This window comes from Homarus americanus, unplaced genomic scaffold, assembly GCF_018991925.1.
Source record: "Homarus americanus isolate GMGI-L3 unplaced genomic scaffold, GMGI_Hamer_2.0 scaffold25013, whole genome shotgun sequence".
NCBI lineage: Eukaryota > Metazoa > Arthropoda > Malacostraca > Decapoda > Nephropidae > Homarus > Homarus americanus.
In genome coordinates, this window is record NW_024722158.1 from 3280700 (window position 1) to 3298823 (window position 18124).

General features: G+C 37.5%; 2 protein-coding genes across 4 annotated transcripts in view; one reads left to right on the plus strand and one right to left on the minus strand.

Moving 5' to 3' along the window:
* Positions 1-2733: 2733 nt before the first annotated feature.
* On the minus strand, positions 2734-13972 carry LOC121862099 (DNA-dependent metalloprotease SPRTN-like). Of its 3 annotated transcripts, XM_042360081.1 has the most exons (5): positions 13851-13972; positions 12340-12497; positions 10250-10367; positions 9007-9126; positions 2734-7024 (listed from the first exon to the last, which is right to left on the minus strand). In XM_042360081.1, exons 2-5 carry the CDS (start codon positions 12450-12452, stop codon positions 5975-5977), a joined length of 1401 nt encoding a protein of 466 aa, XP_042216015.1. In that variant the 5' UTR covers positions 12453-12497; positions 13851-13972; the 3' UTR covers positions 2734-5974. The 3 variants fall into 3 exon arrangements, with proteins under 3 accessions (XP_042216015.1, XP_042216017.1, XP_042216016.1); XM_042360083.1 differs by lacking the exon at positions 12340-12497; XM_042360082.1 differs by lacking the exon at positions 12340-12497 and having other exon boundaries at positions 10250-10384.
* A 900-nt stretch (positions 13973-14872) lies between these two features.
* LOC121862100 (kinesin-like protein KIF21A) overlaps positions 14873-18124 on the plus strand; it is a 169154-nt gene continuing 165902 nt past the window's right edge. The window contains 1 exon segment of the mRNA XM_042360084.1: positions 14873-15102. Within this exon segment, the coding sequence (XP_042216018.1) occupies positions 15075-15102 (28 nt within the window). The 5' untranslated portion in view covers positions 14873-15074.

The following is an 18124-nucleotide window of genomic DNA, read 5'->3' on the forward strand; positions in this document are numbered from 1 at the left end:
AGTTGAATGTTAAATGATATATAATGCAATACAATACATACAGGGTTTTCACCAAATATTTAATGAACATAGCCAAATTAAATTATAATGTAAAGGATTAAAATAAGCAGGAAAATAGCAGCCTTTGTAAGGATTCTGGCAGCATATATGGTGCATTACTCTGAATCAAAAGTGATAGCTTTGCTATCTGAAACAATTTGTGCAGAGCACTTTCTGGAATGAGAGATTTCCGGGTAACGAGTACTCAAACCCGGAAAAATATTCCCCATCCCCGGAATTTTCTGGGTGCAGTATAGTCTGGGTTTACGCGGCTAATTCAACCTGTGGAGGTCTGCGTATAACGCGAAACGCGTAAACAAAATAACAGAACATATGGGATTAATTGAAATAGAGACTGGGCCGACCGCCAGACAACCCTTTTTCCAACACAAAACGTACGTTGTAGTAAAAATAACATTTTAATTTCATGATGGTATGCACACAATTAATATTTAAGAGAAATATCAATAACATTAGGTTTTTTAACACTTACGTTAGTAGAAGAGATGGCTGGGCACACGGGGATGGGGGGGGTTGGTTCCAAGGCAGAGGGCAGATTATTATTGGCCCTCACCTGTATCACCTGTATCACTATCCACCACAGAGGCTAGCAGGGCCTCCTTGTCAAACCCCTCACAGTCCACATCCTCACTATCACTATCACTGACTTGGGCTGGGTGTGGTGGGCGGGCACGAGGGAGTATACGCGGAGACGGGAAACAATGGGACTGAAGCAGTCAAGGTCATCACCCCTGGTGGCAGGGCAAGCAAAGTTAAATAGACCAATCACAGCTCGCAGCAGAGGGGGTGTGTGGGTGGTAAGGATACGTGGCCCAATCACAGTCCGCGACGTCATCGGCACAAGTCTGACGTCAGCAACCAGCAGCTTGCCGTGTAAATTAAGGAATGTACCGCATAACTAATAATTGGCGCGTCTGGACAGGTGCCGCGTAAATGGCCAAACGCGTAAAAAATATCCGCGTAAACCCAGACTATACTGTACTGGGAAAATTTTCTCAGAATTTCCCAGAAAATGTGCCCCTCGGAAAATCGTTCCCAAAGCCGGAATTTTCCGGAAAATTCCGAGAAAATTTCAATTCCAGCTATCGGAGAGTTCCTGTTAAGAGGGATTCCGGCTAACGGAGATATTACTGTAAAATATAAATCATACTGAAGGTAAGAATCTACAAAGAAAATACAAAGGCAATAAACCAGGGCTATAGATATGGTAACTAAGATGAGAGTGAGAGTTGTGCTTGTGTTCTGAAGACTAATAAAAGGCTGTATTGGTTTGATCTACTACCTCGGTGAACTGTGGTTCTTGATTTCTTTATTCCCCCCAAATTAACGTAATATTTAGTCTGCAGTATATAGTTAAACTTTACCAGAATTAATGCATCATGAAACATTTTAATTTTTTTTAGCTAAAATGCCAGAGTGGGTCTGTACGCATGGAATATATTACAGTACTAGGCACAAAGTGGTGGATTGATCCTGAAATCTCATTTCATTATAGATAATACAGAGTGACCAATATTTATGCAGTCAGCTACTCTATGGGATTAGAACACAGGTAAAATCCTTCTTAAGTAGTGGCTAGTGATTAACAAAGGATTACACACACCTTCCTGCCATACCCAGAGCACTGAGAAGGTTACTCAGATATGGGTGATGCCTGTTAATGTAGAAACCTAACATAGGTTCCAGATCAGTAGTGCACACCTCGGATAACCTAAACTTCCAAGACCAAAATGATTCTCAGTGCCAACCACTTTGGAACAGAATCTCAGTTATAGTGGAATGACCTTGAAATCATCTTTTTTCTGGCAGGGCCTATAATCAGGTGGGTCTCATAAGACAGCCTGCTTACTAGGGGGTTCCAGGTAGTCAGACAACCCTTCCAAATGCCAGCCAGGGTTAATCTAATTCCAGGCTGCCACTTTCATACCTTGTGAAGGAATCCAGTGTTCAAATATTGAACATATAGAAGCCCACAGTAAACCCTGAAAGATCCTGTTATATAGTAAACAGATTTGATGACCAAACATGCTACATTACTGAAATTCCAAGCTGGATAACTCTGAAGGAATTGAAATGCCTCTTTTTTGCCTCGGGCAGATCCCACATCTAGCATAAGATTGCAGTACTGTATTTTATAAAAAGATAAGCTAAACTATGCTCTGAGAAATTACAGGACCAAAACACTTAGCATTGGGCTGAACACAAACTTGCAGTAGTGTCCAGATGAGACAATGTAGATTTATGATGAATATGCAAGTTCTTGAAATCAAAAGTAATTTTCATGATTTGTAATCATATAGGAACACTTAGTGAATTAAACATAATTGATATGGATTCCAAGTAACAATACAAATGTAAGTCACTGTCAGATAATGGGGAGCCAACCCAGCAGAGATCCTACACCCACTTATTTGCATAAATGCATATGAACTGTGCTACTACAGTAGATATAAAAATTGGGAGATGTAAAATGGGTCTGATAGTTGTCTTATTCACTAAATGAGGTTGTAGGTTTTTTTATCCGTGCAAGTTGTGGGTGTGTTACCCCCCACAAACCCATCACTACTGTACCTAAGACCTGTAGAGGAATGGACAATAAACAATTACTACTCCTATATGGTGTTCATCTGACCTTGAACTGGTCACAAGAGGCTAGAGAATGGCTAAATGCTCTATGGGAAAGACATAATATATTGGCTCAGCTGCAAAAACAAAGAGGTGGGGTACAAACACCTGATACTGGTAAACAGGTGTCAAAAATAAATATTAAATAAAAGTTACTGATAATTCAGGATTTTATATACCAATTTTCAAGAACTAACAACATTGATTTATTGTTTACCAAACTGAAAACTTTCAATAATCATTACACAAACCTTATGAACATAAACAGTCATTCTAGAAAATACACAACAAGAGTTATGGTTCTGAATACTTCAGGGAGAAACAATTATGTTATGAATGATAAAAGAAACATAAACACTTATTCAAATTCTGGTAATAATGCCAAGAACTCAAATTGCTAGTTATTAGCAGCAAAGGAATAACAAGGGATTGCAAAGGTTCTGTTCAATCACTTGAGCTGTCAAGAAACCAATTGGTCCCAACACCACTTTGTCTGACAAGGCCAGCAGCCCAACAGCTTCTCATAATACAAGCTACTGTATTTATTCTAGAATTCTGTCCTCAGACAATCAAGTTAAGTCAGCCACAGTTTATTCATTATCCCATTTAAATACATCAAATACCCTCATCATAAAATGAAGATCAAGTTCAACAGCTGTCACCTGGACAAAGGAGGTCTTTTTACAAGTCATATTTGACCAATTAGCAAACTTTGCACCACCTTTTATTCTGAGGGGTCAAAGCTGCCTGGCTACAGGCTCTGCCAGAGAAAGGGACTTATGTCAATCCTACACATCTGGCTTAATACCTACCTTTGCTAGGTGGTTCTTGTAATCCAAAGAGAGATAAGTAGGTGCTAAAAGGCTCCAGAATCAGTTACCAAACCCTATTTATAGCCTTCGATAAAGGCCGAGAGTGCTTAATACTTCAAGTCAGAGTGAACCATATATTCTTATCAGAAATTAGTTATGTGAAATTGTCTCCAATGCAGGAACCATGATGCACATACAGTACTGAGTGAACTGGGAAGAGTGGTAGGGGAACCAAGTCATTCTCTCACCACACCCAATAATTTAAGTGAGCCATAAACAAACCTAAAACTATAATTCACTCACTAGAAGAGTAAAGGAACTAAATCTGCATAAAATTGAACAACCACACCTGCGGGATGTGGATGTGTACTGTTTAGCATATATATCGATAAAACAAATGAATTGTAACTCTCCACTCCAGCTTATCATTGAAATTTTAAGCAAAACTGTTTCATGAACAGAATTACAAAAGAAACCATAACTGTGGCAATGTCATAAGCTCACTACAGTACTTTCCAAAGGGTGGAATTAGGGAAATGATTGGTGGAATGCAAGCGTCCCCTCCCCCCTTCCCCTGTCCCACATCCTGGTAATACACAGCTGTGTGGTGAAAATTCGTCCCAGAAGAGAAGAGTGCAAGTAAGTGATTATTACTAAGTAATAATATGAATTAATTTGTGAGAAAAGGGTCAGTTTTAAATGGATACCTAATATTTATTATCAAAAGTAAATTATTGAATTTAACATGAAATTAAATTATCATATGTAATGTCAATATTAAACATGTGATGCTGAGAGCTCACAGGATATACTGGTAACCTTTGCAGATATTGGGACTTAGTTTGTTCACAACTTTGGTTGAATGAACAGTCTTACATTAAGTAAATAATTACAATGAACCTTTTCAGCCCTTGCATTATTTATACTCACTGCAAATCCACAATAAACTCTGAAGTCATAACATTAACCTTTTCACCGCGTGTCACGCACTTCCCATTTTATTCTGGCTACTGCCATACGATTTTATTAAGTTTAGGGTTAAATAGAGTAACTTCAACATATTTAAAACAACATAATTCTTTGGACCGAAGCCTTTTCATTGCAGTGAAATAAAATGTACGCTGTCACACAAAGATGCTCTTTGTCAGAGAAACCTTGCTATAAGAAATTTTCCACACAGGCAGGGTGACATCTTAACCCTTAAGTCCCGGGTTAGGGTGCTGTTGGCAGTATCCCCCGTGGGGATAAATAAAAAATATATATTCCCCCACCCCCCAAAAAAATAATAATAAATAAATAAATAAATAAAAATGGTGGGAAAATAGGCGGACGTTCTGCAACGTCACCCGGAGCCTAAGGGTTAAAAGACAATAATGTAATAATTAAATATGTGTTGATACAACAAAGAATTCAGATGATGACAGGGCAGTGATACATCTGACACCTTAGTCTAGACAATTTCAACATAACCTTCTTGGTGTCTAACTGAATAATGTTAACACAAAATTCCTTTGCCTTATTCAAGTCAGAAGAATGATAACTACAGTAAACCTTCGGTATAACGGACACTGTATATAATGAAACCCAATTATAACGGACACACCAAACCTCAAGATAATGAACATGAGTTTGTTATCCTGAAGAATTGTCCAATAGTTCGTCACTGCATAAACACTAATTGGAAGAACTGTTCTCTAATATGTAATATAGAATATGAAACTATAAAAATAAAATACAGTAAAAATACATAAAGTAACAGCCAGTGAAGTACAACAGAGGTGTTTATAGTGTGGGTGACCGGGGGGTTGTGTTTATAGTGTGGGTGACGGGGGAGGTGTTGTTTATAGTGTGGGTGACGGGGGAGGTGTTGTTTATAGTGTGGGTGACGGGGGAGGTGTTGTTTATAGTGTGGGTGACGGGGGAGGTGTTGTTTATAGTGTGGGTGACGGGGGAGGTGTTGTTTATAGTGTGGGTGACGGGTTCAAACTGAGAATCGGTAAAGCCTCTCAGACCGTCCCTCTGGTTAATGGATTGTTTGCATCTTACTCAGGGAATTATCGGATATTATCAAACGATTCTTTATAACAGAATTTTCGGCTTCAACGACCATGGTTCCCCCTAATTAGTGCATTATCACGAAGGTTTACTGTACTTTCTCTTTCAAATAAATTTAACTTAATACAGTACAATACCAGTCTTTCAAATCAGAATTAACAATAAATTTTAATGATGTTATTGTGATGCTGTATATAAAATTACCCCCAAAGGTAAAGTTAAGCATTCATTAAGATGTTCCTGGGTGTATTTTCCTTTAACATTTTCCACGCAGGATGGGCAAGTGACATCATCCACAGCTTTATGGATGAAGCTGAATGCAGGATGGGCAAGTGACATCATCCACAGCTTTATGGATGAAGCTGAACATTCTCCATCACCCGCAGCTGAAGGTTCACTTAGTGTCTTCATCCCCTGAATCATTACATACAGTATTTAAGGTGTAACGTCAACTCTGCATCATAAACAAGTGAGCCACAGTTTTGACATTTTCTAACCCCTTGTTGATGACAGTCATTTCCTACTTTCCTACTTGCTTCTGTCATTATTTTTGGTGAATGATCTATTTTGAGATATTTTTCTTCCTCAAAAGATTCGTCCATTTCTAAATCCAGGTCATCACCAAAACATTCTTGTAGGTGCTGGTCATATTCTGTCGCTGGAATGAGTGTGTTGCAGATGGGGCAGCTTGAGGTGCTATCCTTCAGGGTCACAGGCAAAGAAGAAGTATGACTGTCTACATTACTCGTTGAGGACACGCAAGATTCAGTGTTCTTGGCTCGACAAAATCTATTTAAGTACTTCTCATAGTTTAGCCCCCTTGGATTGGTGACTTTAGATTCACGAGGCACATGAGAGTCCTGAGATTCCATACTCTTTGCTTCACGATATCTATTCAAGTACTTCTTGAGTTCTAGCTTCAGTGGTATCTTTGAGATGTAGTTGTAATTCACATTACCATTAACAGGATTACCCACTTCAGGGATACATCCTTTTCCTTTTTTCCATCTTTTTTCTTGATTAACAGAAATTGCTTTCTTTGTTTCTTTCTTTGACAAGAGTATTGATCTTTTAACATTTGAATATTTCCTCTTTATTCTCTGTAATACTTCATCTTCATCATAACTCTTCCTAGTACCACTTGACTTCAGACACTGTCGAGTGCTATTTGTTGCTTTATTATGAATTCCCCTGACTTTGGGTGAATTGGACATCTTGGATTGGTTCAACTGTTTTGTGACTTTGTCTGTTATTGAACCTGCAAGAGGGTCAGCTCCTGGTCCTTCAATCTTGCGGAAAGTACCACCACACTCTTGTTGATGTCGAGCCCACCACTTATCACCTGGACCAGGGGGTCGCTTGATGGCTCGACGAAGAAGGCCAAAATATGGACGCCTCGTAGTGCATGGACCATCACATCGGTACACGTGGATGCGAAATTTATCTACTTCTTTTCTAAAATTGTGAGATATCTAACAGGAAGAAAAAAAAAACAGGATTACAGTACTGTAAAAAAAAATCCCCAACCAGTGATATACAGTAAATAAAGCAACATATAAACAAGTCACTGGCTATATATGGGACTGATCCTGCCATCATATACCCATAACTAAGCCTGGATAGAATGACTCGTGAATAGGCCCACTGAAGGCTTACAGTTTAGGGCAATACTCTGAAGATTAGCCTTTTAACACTGGACAATGAAGACCATAACAAAGAACAACAAATTGACCACCACAACAAGTAACCTGACAAGTGACACAAAATGAGAAGTTAAATCTAGCCCTTAATACATGGTAAGAAGGAACACCAATTCTGGGAGCTAACATGTGAGATTTCACCAAGAAAATATGTGGTCTGTTTTAATCCAACTCAACTATTAATTAAGATGGTGATCAACCCAAGGAGAACTCCACAGAGGGAACAGAATCATTCTATGCAGATCTGGATAACCAAAGCCTGTCTAGAACAGCTCACAGGCACCAAAGCTTGTCTAGAACAGCTCATGGGCACCAAAGCCAGCTTAAATAAAGTGGAATTGAACCTTAAAAAGTACTGTTATTTAAATAACTCTAAAATTGGAGAAATCATGAAACACAGCTTTAAAAATCCTCAGCAACAATAACAAATATATTTATTTCTTTTCAATTCCTGATTCTGATTCAGGTTATTGAAAGTCTATTGTGACATACCGGGTATTTAAGAAAAAAAAATACTGTATGCATTTTTTTTTCAAGGGGGAAACACTTTTCCTCTGGGAATTACCATACAGTATATACTCATGTCTAAACAGATGTTATATATAGTTTAACCCCTGATTTTTTGGTAAAAAAAAAGAAAAAGAAAAAAAAGTCTTGAGTTTCTCATTTACCTTTTTTTATAATTCGATCTCAGCCTTTGAGAAATACTAGGTATAATCCCAGACATAATTTGCAGCAGTTTCACTTCAAAGCGTCTTGGCTAAGACCACCACTGCAACAGCTGACGCTATGAACAGTGTTACCAACTCTGATACTAAATTCCCACCAGTAACCAACTCCTATTCAGTAAATGTGAGGAATAAATAAAATTAATACCAATACAGTACATAAAACAAAACAAAAAATACTGTACAGTATTCCTATTTGGCTGCTGGACAAAAAAATTTGTGAATCGTTTCACTACACACGGGAGACAACCAAGACCCCCAACTTCCCCCTCCCCTGTGAAGTCTTAACACACAAAAAACATTTATTCCCTTATGATAAATATTATTTTCTCACACATTCTGTACTTAAGATTGTGAGTGCATGTAACAGAAAAAAAATAATAAAGAAAGAAAGAAATAAAGAAAATTACGTACAGTATATCTTCCCCAAATTATGAATTTAAAAATAACCATCACATGGCTGACAGCTTCGCCTGGAGTGGTAGGGTGAGCACTAGGTGTTACTACTACAAATCCAAAACTAACATAAAACACTGAAAAACAAGCACAGATACGTACTGTGTAAACAAAATATAAGGAATACTATCCCAGATGTAAAGTAATGGCCTACACAGCAAGTCAAAAGGCTGAAACAACCTCACAACTCCCTGTGCCTCCTTTCCCAGCATTCATAAACCATACCACCTACCTTTCATATGTTATTTAACAATTGTGCTACTTAAAGCAACATTTGTATACAATCTAGATAAAAAAAATGCAGCTAAAACCGTCGAGGAAAAGCTAAAAGGAAATTTAACAGAACCTCCATTTGTATAGATGCTTACCGCTTGGCGTCAACCCATGCCATGGCAACATAGCCCAGCTGGGACACTGCCTCTGCCTAACCCATAGCAATGATCACCCCCCCCACCCCACTCCGTTCCCTCTTCCCGCTATTGTGCGCAAATAAATTTGAATTCCCTCTAAGTGTTTGACCTTATGAGCATTAATTGTTTTACTTATGAACTCTGTATTTATATGACTTACAGTTATCTTTGAACCTTCAGAATCATTGATCCTCTTCATATGCTTCCTGAACTCTGGCCCGTGACTATCTCGGTAGTTGAGGCCCTGTGTCACGTGCAGGAAAGCGTGGATCATCTCATGCTGAAACACCAAAGAAATTCAAACTCTTTAACTCCTTCAATACTACAGTACATCCATGATCTAACATCTTTTGGGCAACATCTCAAGAACATACAACAGTGATCTATCATAATTTGTTATGAAAGCTTCCAATGGAATATTCTGTCACACTAAGTTAATTGGTTATAAGCATTTAGAAAAAACACAAATAAAAATGAAAGTTTAAACTAATTTGCTTGATAATCACAGAGGCAACAGACCTCTTATGTCACAAAAATTTGAAACTGATTAAAAAATAAAAGCTGGATCCTGAAATTTCCAAGTTACTGTACTGTATAATTAAGCATTAGTGGTACAGGTACCGTACTGCTTGCTTTTTGTGGCCACTGATCTGTTCTGTTCTAAATTGGTAGAGATGAAATTTAAGCCAAAAACTTATCTCCTTCATTTTTCCTGGCAGCAGTACAAGGATGTCACTTGGGGCATAGGTGTGCACTTTAAGCCAGGGTTTACCTTCAATTGGGTGGTGAGTAAACTGAAGCTTCCTAACTCATGGACTGCCTTACTGTATTACCTGATATACTTACCATACATCCATTTCTAATCTTGTATTATGTCTCTTTTGTGTACTTGATAATCTGTGTTTATGATCTTTAAGTTCAAACATAAGCCTTGTATGTACAGTACCTGGTATACAGTACAGCTGCTCCCCGACTTACGACGGGGTTAGGGACCCAAATCCAGGTCGTAAGTCGAAAATGCTTAAATAACACTTAGAAAATCTAAAATGGGTGTCTCTTTTTCTTCTCAGCACCACAAAACTCTCACTTTTAAGCTTGCCAGCCATTTTAAAGTGAATTACAAAAGAAAATTTTGTCAGTACACAGCGCAATCACTGACACTGGGACTCGAAAATACGTCATTTGACAAAATTTTGGTACTACCGAGGCAGTCATATGTTCGGGTGATTGTAAGTTGGGGAGTAGCTGTATTGGGTTCATTGTTCCAAGGTTTATTGTACCCACATTCTATGTTAGACATTACCTCACAAAACTCTTATTTTTGTCACATTGTTTATCCCAAAGATGTGTGAACCTGAGAGTTTCAACTGTGAGTATTATGGCAGGTATTACTTAATACTAACCAGAAGGGTGTTAACTGTGTCACTGCGGGGCCTCTGGGATAACAGCGGCTGACTGAGGAGGATCCTGCATGATGAATGTGAATGTCCTCTCTCACTATATGATGTCTTTCCTGCACATCTGTAATACACACATGACTACTGTATTATTAAACAGAATATATGAAATAATAAACAGTGTGGTCCAAACCTCCTGTTCTGTACAGTATAATATAATGTGTAGGTATATTTGCAACTTTGTAATGTAATAGTTACTTATTGTACTGTACAGTATTATTCCCAGCAACTGTTGACGGTAGTCATTTTGAGAAAATAACATAAATGATGACAAAGCTTCTCTTGGTCATGTGCAAGTGTTTCTTGGGTGACACTGTTACAGGTCATTCAAATGGAGTATTTCAAGTGAGCAATATCAATGATTATGGACATGGGTGCCCACAGGAAGGGGAAAATTTGCAAAAAAAAAAAAAAAAAAAAAAACTGCACATATGGCATATTCAGTGTTAATTATTTAAATGGAACACAATTCTTTATCATTTATGCAATTCTACAACCAACATAAATTGTATTGAATTTTCATTCAATTCTGAGCTCACTGGAAAATGGTGACATGTCCGAGGTCTTAAGAGCCTCTTGTGGGTGGTAAGTGGTGGATGTATGTACACACACTGCCACCAGGCATTCTAAATTTGCAAAAATAGTTATCATTACAAATGAAATGTGCAAGAGGGGAGAATAGGTTAACATATTCACTCACACAATCCTGTCAACAGGATGTAAAAGGAGGGAAACCAAAAATGGGACAAACCCTACATGACAACTGGATACAGTGAGTCTTATATACAGTATAATACTGTATATGCAATTACAGAATCACACTTAATTATTGCACAATACATATTATCATGGACAGACCCAAAACATTAGTACAGTACATCATAACGTTTAAAGAGTCAGTTGGTGTATAGGCATGACCTGGTGTCTAGACAAGTGCAATGTTTACATACAAACACACTGGTTCAAAAAAATTTTCTTGCTCACACAAATGTATCACCTGACCCTCTTATAATGATCACGGTTTGGCAAGATACAAAAAGGACATGTGTCTTCTTAATTTCAAGTGGTACACCTAAGGTCCCCATGAACAGGATATGTTAGCCCCTTTCTTAACTAATACGTACAGTATACTATATCAATGCTCCAGTAAGAAGATTCACAATAAACCATTAACACTTTCAAAGTGATTTAGCAGACTATAGCCTCATGAAATACCACTGACTGCAACCTTCTCAACACTGTCAATATAACTCTGGTATACACTAACATCTCAGTAATAAACTGAATTATGAACAATTAATTATAGAGTAACACTAATCTTCTCAGCTGACCCACATAAAGGCAGCAGCAGTACTGCCCCCGTGATATGAAGTCTCACTGGTCCTCAAGACAATCACTGCATCAAATGAGATTGAATATTCTATCTAAAATTAAATGAGTGAGAAAGACGCTTGTATTGCAAGTCTCCTTCTGGTATGGGTCTCACAGGTATCACTGATCACCTGTATACTTTAATACTGTATAAGAAATTATTAGCTACTGATAACATTTTATCCAAATCTATTATACCCCATCAACCATCTCCACATACTGTATAACCAACTACCTGTACAATAATATCTCCGTTAGCCGGAATCCCTCAAAACCGGAACTCTCAGATAGCCGGAATTGAGATTTTCTCAGAAAATCATTCCCAAAGCCAGAATTTTCCGGAAAATTCCGGCCAGAGAACGATTTTCCGAGGGGCACATTTTCCGGAAAATTCAGAGAAAATTTTTCCGATAGCCGGAAAATTCCAGGGATGGATTTTTTTCCGGGTTTTAGAGATGGAAATCAAGTGCATTTTCTGGAGATTACGAGAATTTTTTTCCGTTACACAAAATTCCGGGGATGAAGGATTTTTTCCGGCTTTGAGAGAGCCGTCTCATTACCCGGAAGTCTCTCATTCCCGGAAGTGCTCTGCACCAACTGTTCCGGCTAACAGAGATATCACTACTGTAAAGTACTATAATAGGTTAGAAGTGTTATCAACATACAATGTCATGTTTGGACTCCAATTGAGTCTAACTTTGCCAAGCTGACCCCAAAAGAACTTCTTGTTGAAGTGGGCAAACATGTCCCATATTCCATGATCTTCCTTTCCCGCCATTATCACTGGTTATGTCTCATACAGTGATCGCCAAATTCCTTTAGCCTGAAACAGATACAGTATACGTCGAGTTTAGAAAATTTAAATTAATTATTAATTTCATAAGAAACACAAACATTGTCATTCAAGATATTATCAATTAAACTGTCAACAAACCTAAGTGCGATTTATACTGTACTGTACAGTACTAATACAGTACTGTATTCACTTAATTATACTGCCACCAGTAGAAATAGTTCCAATAATTTATTTATATTTTAGACTAGCAGAAACGCTTATTCGCTAGGCCATGGTAGGACGCCACCCTCCGGGAGGCTCCGCATTGTCTCACTGTTCAATCCCCAAAACTTCTTCTTCCATCAATAGTCCATTAATGGTGTATGTAAGTTCCACCATGTTTTTCACTACAACAGTACAGCAAAGTATATTTTTTTAGCATTAAACTGTTATTATTTTATTGTCTAATCATCACTACATATAACACCACCCATCACTACATATAACATCATCCATCAACACTCCATATAACACCATTCATCATCACTATATATAACACCATCCATCATCACTACAGATCGGTAAAGTAGTTTCCGAGATTCTCGTGTGGACACACAAACAAACACACATACAGACATACTTCTTTGTTTTATATGGATAGATTCATTGTTAATAATAAAAAATTAGCAGTGATCTTGAAATAGTATTTTCCAGCGGAGACTACAGCCACGTGGGTCCCATAACACAGGCAGCTGGCTTCTTACTGGGGGTTTCCTCATCCTAACAAAATCCAAAAATGTCTACCAAGGTTGATCCATTTACCCGTTTTGCGGTCCGACTAATTACCCAAATGTACCCAAATATAGCCGCAATGAAGTCAAATAATGGTCCTACATGAATAAATCGGACTGCCAATCACTTCTCGACTAGTATTTGGTGTCACAAAGTCACAAAAAATTGGAAAACTTAATTTAATCTGAGTTGTGTTGTGTTAGGTTAGGTTAGATCAGATTAGGTTAGGTTAGATTAGGTTAGGTTAGGTACAAGCACTTGCTCTATTAACTCAGATTAAATTAAGTTTACCAATTTTTTGTGACTGTGTGACACCAAATACTAGTCGAGAAGTGATTGGCAGTCCGATTTATTCATGTAGGACCATTATTTGACTTCATTCCGGCTATATTTGGGTAATTAGTCGGACCCCCTGTCCTTACCTCACCTCTCACGTTGTCTCCACCAAGTCTTCCTCCTTCTCTCAATTATTATCAAATCAGGAGAGAATGAGTAAAAATAATAATAGTTTCCACTGACAGTCAACCACATCTCAATAACGCTGATAGGAGTTACCTTATTTCACTTATTTTAGTTGATTAACTTAACTTATTACGTATTTTAACTCACCATAATATAGAGTGAGTGTTGTCTTAATTATCACTTCCGGGTCGATGCCATTTTTGGCTTATTATGGCTTAAATTAACATAAAACCGATGAACAAATGGAATTCTTGGATTAAAAGCTCCACCATGTTTACATCTGAGTCAAATGAAAACTGAAATAATTATTATTTTTTACTTAAATTATTATCAATTACTATCTATTAATAAATTGTCTTATAACTTATAATAAAAAATAATCTCTAATTAATTAGTGACTTAACTTGTTTTTATAATCTACATTTATTATTTATTAACTACAACGCTTACTTGATCATAATAACAAAGGGACCAATTATATAAACGTATTTTTCAATTAATTTTCTTATTTTTAAAGTATTTTTGACAATTTTTAGATTAATTATATTTATTTATTTTTGTTATTGATATTTTTGTCGATAAATTGTCTTAATATGTAATTTCCAGACTTTGGTTACTTGGAAACCCTCTAATTCTAATCCCAGAATTATTATTAATATTATATATATATATATATATATATATATATATATATATATATATATATATATATATATATATATATATATATATATTATTTAATTTTTTATATTTTGATTGATTTATTATTTAATAATAATTATTAGTTAATTATAACATTTCTAAAAATATCATATATCTCTTAGCTTCAAAAATGAGAATTCTCTTGTGGTTACCCAGCAGCTGAAGAGCATTGATCACATCAACTGGGAGAGAAAAGCAACTTTTCTCACACTTGGGTCTGAGTTGAAGGGAAGCTTAGCGCGCAGCATTAAACAGTTGCCAGTTTCTTTTTGCCGTCCCTGTTCCTGTAATATTAAAATAAAGCTCACATCGTATTTATCTAATATTATTTGTAATTTTGGTTCATCTATAAATTATTTTTAGCATTGTTTATCAAATATTATCGTTGCGTTACCATAATTCTCACTAGAAAAACCAACAAACATATCACCTCTTGGTATCGTGGTGTACCTTGACGTGTTTGAAGACAGCCACTGACAGTCAGCTGTTGGCTCTGTTAACGTGTGTACGTACGCGCTGGCGTTGTGAGGTGCAAGTGTTACTGAAGGTCCTGGAGTGAATAACTTCTTTTGTTTACCAGAGATCGGTGTTTGGAATGTCTCTTTGTATAGTTCGGCTTGGTAGGCAGCGTTGACTTGTCCAGCAGTGTTCGCATCGCCAAAATGGGGGATGAATCCAGTGTTCGCGTATCTATCAGGTGAGTTGTCCCCAACGTTCCACCCAAGGAACGTTGCCTACGTTGTGTGTCTCCTTTCTTCCGAATTTAACTCACTTAAACAATTGGCCAAATTAACCTGGTATTTTACGAGTGTACACCTTTTCCTTATTTATAGGATCTCTGATAACGTTATATTGGCCAGCAATTGTTCCGTTTCAGATAATTAATTACCTTCTAGTAGGTCTACGAGCGATTGGGTGACAGAGTTGTGGTGCTGGAGATAATAATGGCTATATATACATCTTGTACTCTCCTTACACTTAATGGTAGCTTTTTTTTGGGGGGGGGGGGGCACTCCCCTACATCCTTGTGTAAGGTGAAGCGCAGAAGCGTTTACAGCTCCCAACAGGGAAGCATGCTAAGTTCATGCTTGCCTTTATGTCTCATGAGTTAAGGGCGTAGCTTTGAAATGATATATGCAGGGATCTTGACCCCTATTTAAGTCCTGAAGATGTGTATGTCTGTCTGTCCCTTTAAATAAAGGTCCTAGATCCAGATACTGGTAATAATATTGAATTAATACCAATTGCAGTATAATATTTAATCTGGATCTACTGCTGATCGGTAAACAATGGTCCTCGAAGTGCGAATTAGTTGAGATCCATTAAAGTTTACAATGGCTACTTAATAGTCAATGCCGGATGACCAAGGCTGCGTACAGATACCTCTAAGGTACCACCAATTATACACATATTAACAACGTATTATGAATCCCATGACTTAAGATATTATTATCGTAGTAATTTAATATACTGTTATTAATAGTTAACATAATTCCAAACCGTGAGACTCATAACTCATATCTACAAGAACTTATTGATATACAATCTTTCATGACTTTAACTTATATTTTAAGGTAATTAGCCCGGGCTATATATGAGTCTTGACTTCATTTTACTTGTTTTCGAAAGGGCAATCTTCTTCAAGTTTTGCATGTTTTTTTTTTCTCTCAAAGATCCCTAATCGGTCCCCCATGTTTTTGCCCATTTTACATCTGTTTACTCACATCACCAACAGAAACTTGCTTTTTTATACCACTAATGTCTGACAGTCAGGAACGTATACTTGTAAGTCATACCAAGTTGTTGAAGGTCCACAAGCTGCGAGTATTGACTGCAGCACAGACTCAACCCAAAGGTGCTGTTACTTTGTTGTTTAAATCCTTACTCATTAAATATTATTATGGCGTGTTGCGGCGTGAAGTTGGAAAACATCACATTTCTCAGATGAATGAGTCGGTGTTGCATGCCGTTTCCTCTCAGCTTTTGCTTTGACGGAAAAATGGTTAATATTGATGATTGACCCTTCGCAGCGTAATATGTTTTGATGGACCCTTTGTTTCTATATTTTCATCGCTGAGTTCGGATATGTTCATTTCTTGGGCAAATGCTTCGTTTGGTAGATAATTATGTCCCTAGTCAGCATAGCGACACTACCTCGTCTTTCGAGGTTATAAAACGGTATGGAGTCTGATCGAAGTCCGAGTTTGTATCGCTGTTTGTTAACGTGCCGAAGGCGCTTCACCCACGTCCACAAAAAAACAAACAAGAAATTCACAATATTATAAGTTCTTTCTGTTTAATATTCCTGGGGGTGTGGTAAGGTTAAGTAGGTTTCTTTGGTTAGGTTGGTGCGGTCTTCAAAGAAGGTTTCGGTTGCTTGTGTTTCTTGTTAACTAAGGTTAGGTTTAATTTAGAAATAATCCCATTTTAACACATTTGACCAAACTACGAGTGTCCACTGCAAAACACAGTGATATTCCGGCTTTTTAGCTTAATTTTCCATAAAAAACCGGTGACTGGTTTGTCGTCAGTAATTACCTACATTGTCTTTTAATATTTGAAACTATTCTGTATGTCTCCTGTAACCACGACTATTACCATATATTAGGCTGCTCATCCTTCCGTAACTTAAAAATTCCCTGAAGGCCATAAAAACGAATGGGTTGTAGAATGTATGAGAAATATGATTATTTGCAAGAATTTTCTTTTGGTTATACTCAGCTGCAATTTTCCCATTTCTCACATTTTATTCTTTTTTATGGTTGCTTAAATAGCGAAGAAATTCAGTTTGCTGGCAGTTGTACTATTAGTAATGTTGCTCGTCAAGACTTGTAGTTATCCATGTATCTCTTCTCTTCCTTTATTTATCGTTGTAATATTCATTTCAGGTAGCACGAAAACACAAATCTGTAAAAGTTATCCAAACGTGTTGCACAGTTGGAGTTCAGGAGATACGTTATTCTGTATTTATAGAGAACATGTTAGTTATTGTAAACACGTACGGTAGTCCTTAGAGTAAGATTACACATAATGTATTTTCACCCTGTCACGCGGTATTGGTCATCCTTAAATATGTAATTAGGGAGGTGTTGGTTCCTCCTTGCACTCCGGTATTGTCACCTTCCTCTCTGCACTGTTTGTGTAATTATCTCTACCTCCTCGTAGCGGCTTCAGCTCTGCCATAACCATGAGTGTGCCCAATAAACTAGCCCCCTCGGGGGCAAATCTGATAACCATGAGTCACCACCACCAGTGACAGTCACATATGTCGACCTTGGGTGTGTAAGATAGCAAGTGTTGTGTCTCACCCTCCAGATATGCTGAGAGCAGGTGTTGGAGAACTGAGACACCTGTGGGTCCCGCTTGCCAAACTTGTTCACTGTTGTTATCGCAGGTTTTTGAAGGGAATATGTTCACTGTTCACTAATCATTAACATGGTAGAGGAAAATGTGCCAGTTGGTCGCTGTTTGTTATAGAAATATGATAAAGTTACTGTATTTTTTTACATTGACTGTAATTTGATACAGTATAAAGGAAGCTGCATGACCCAGTGTCAAGGAACGTCTGAGAAGATCGTTCAACTCGCCAACTGCACTGGCTAACCATTACCCCGGAACACAGTCCGCATATCTATTAACATCCAGATCCCTTATTACTGCTGGGTAGACAGAAACAATTGGCGTAAAGAAACTTGCCCATAGTTTCACCCTGCCCGGAG

What these genes read in the sequence shown, in the direction of transcription:
- LOC121862099 (XM_042360081.1), bottom strand. Translation starts at nt 12,452, where the DNA reads ATGGCGGGAAAGGAAGATCATGGAATATGGGACATGTTTGCCCACTTC. An exon ending in ACACAGTTAACACCCTTCTG is followed by an intron (nt 9,127 to 10,249) that starts GTTAGTATTAAG and finishes TTGGTGTTTCAG; the next exon opens with CATGAGATGATCCACGCTTT. An exon ending in CTGAAGGTTCAAAGATAACT is followed by an intron (nt 7,025 to 9,006) that starts GTAAGTCATATA and finishes TCTTCCTGTTAG; the next exon opens with ATATCTCACAATTTTAGAAA.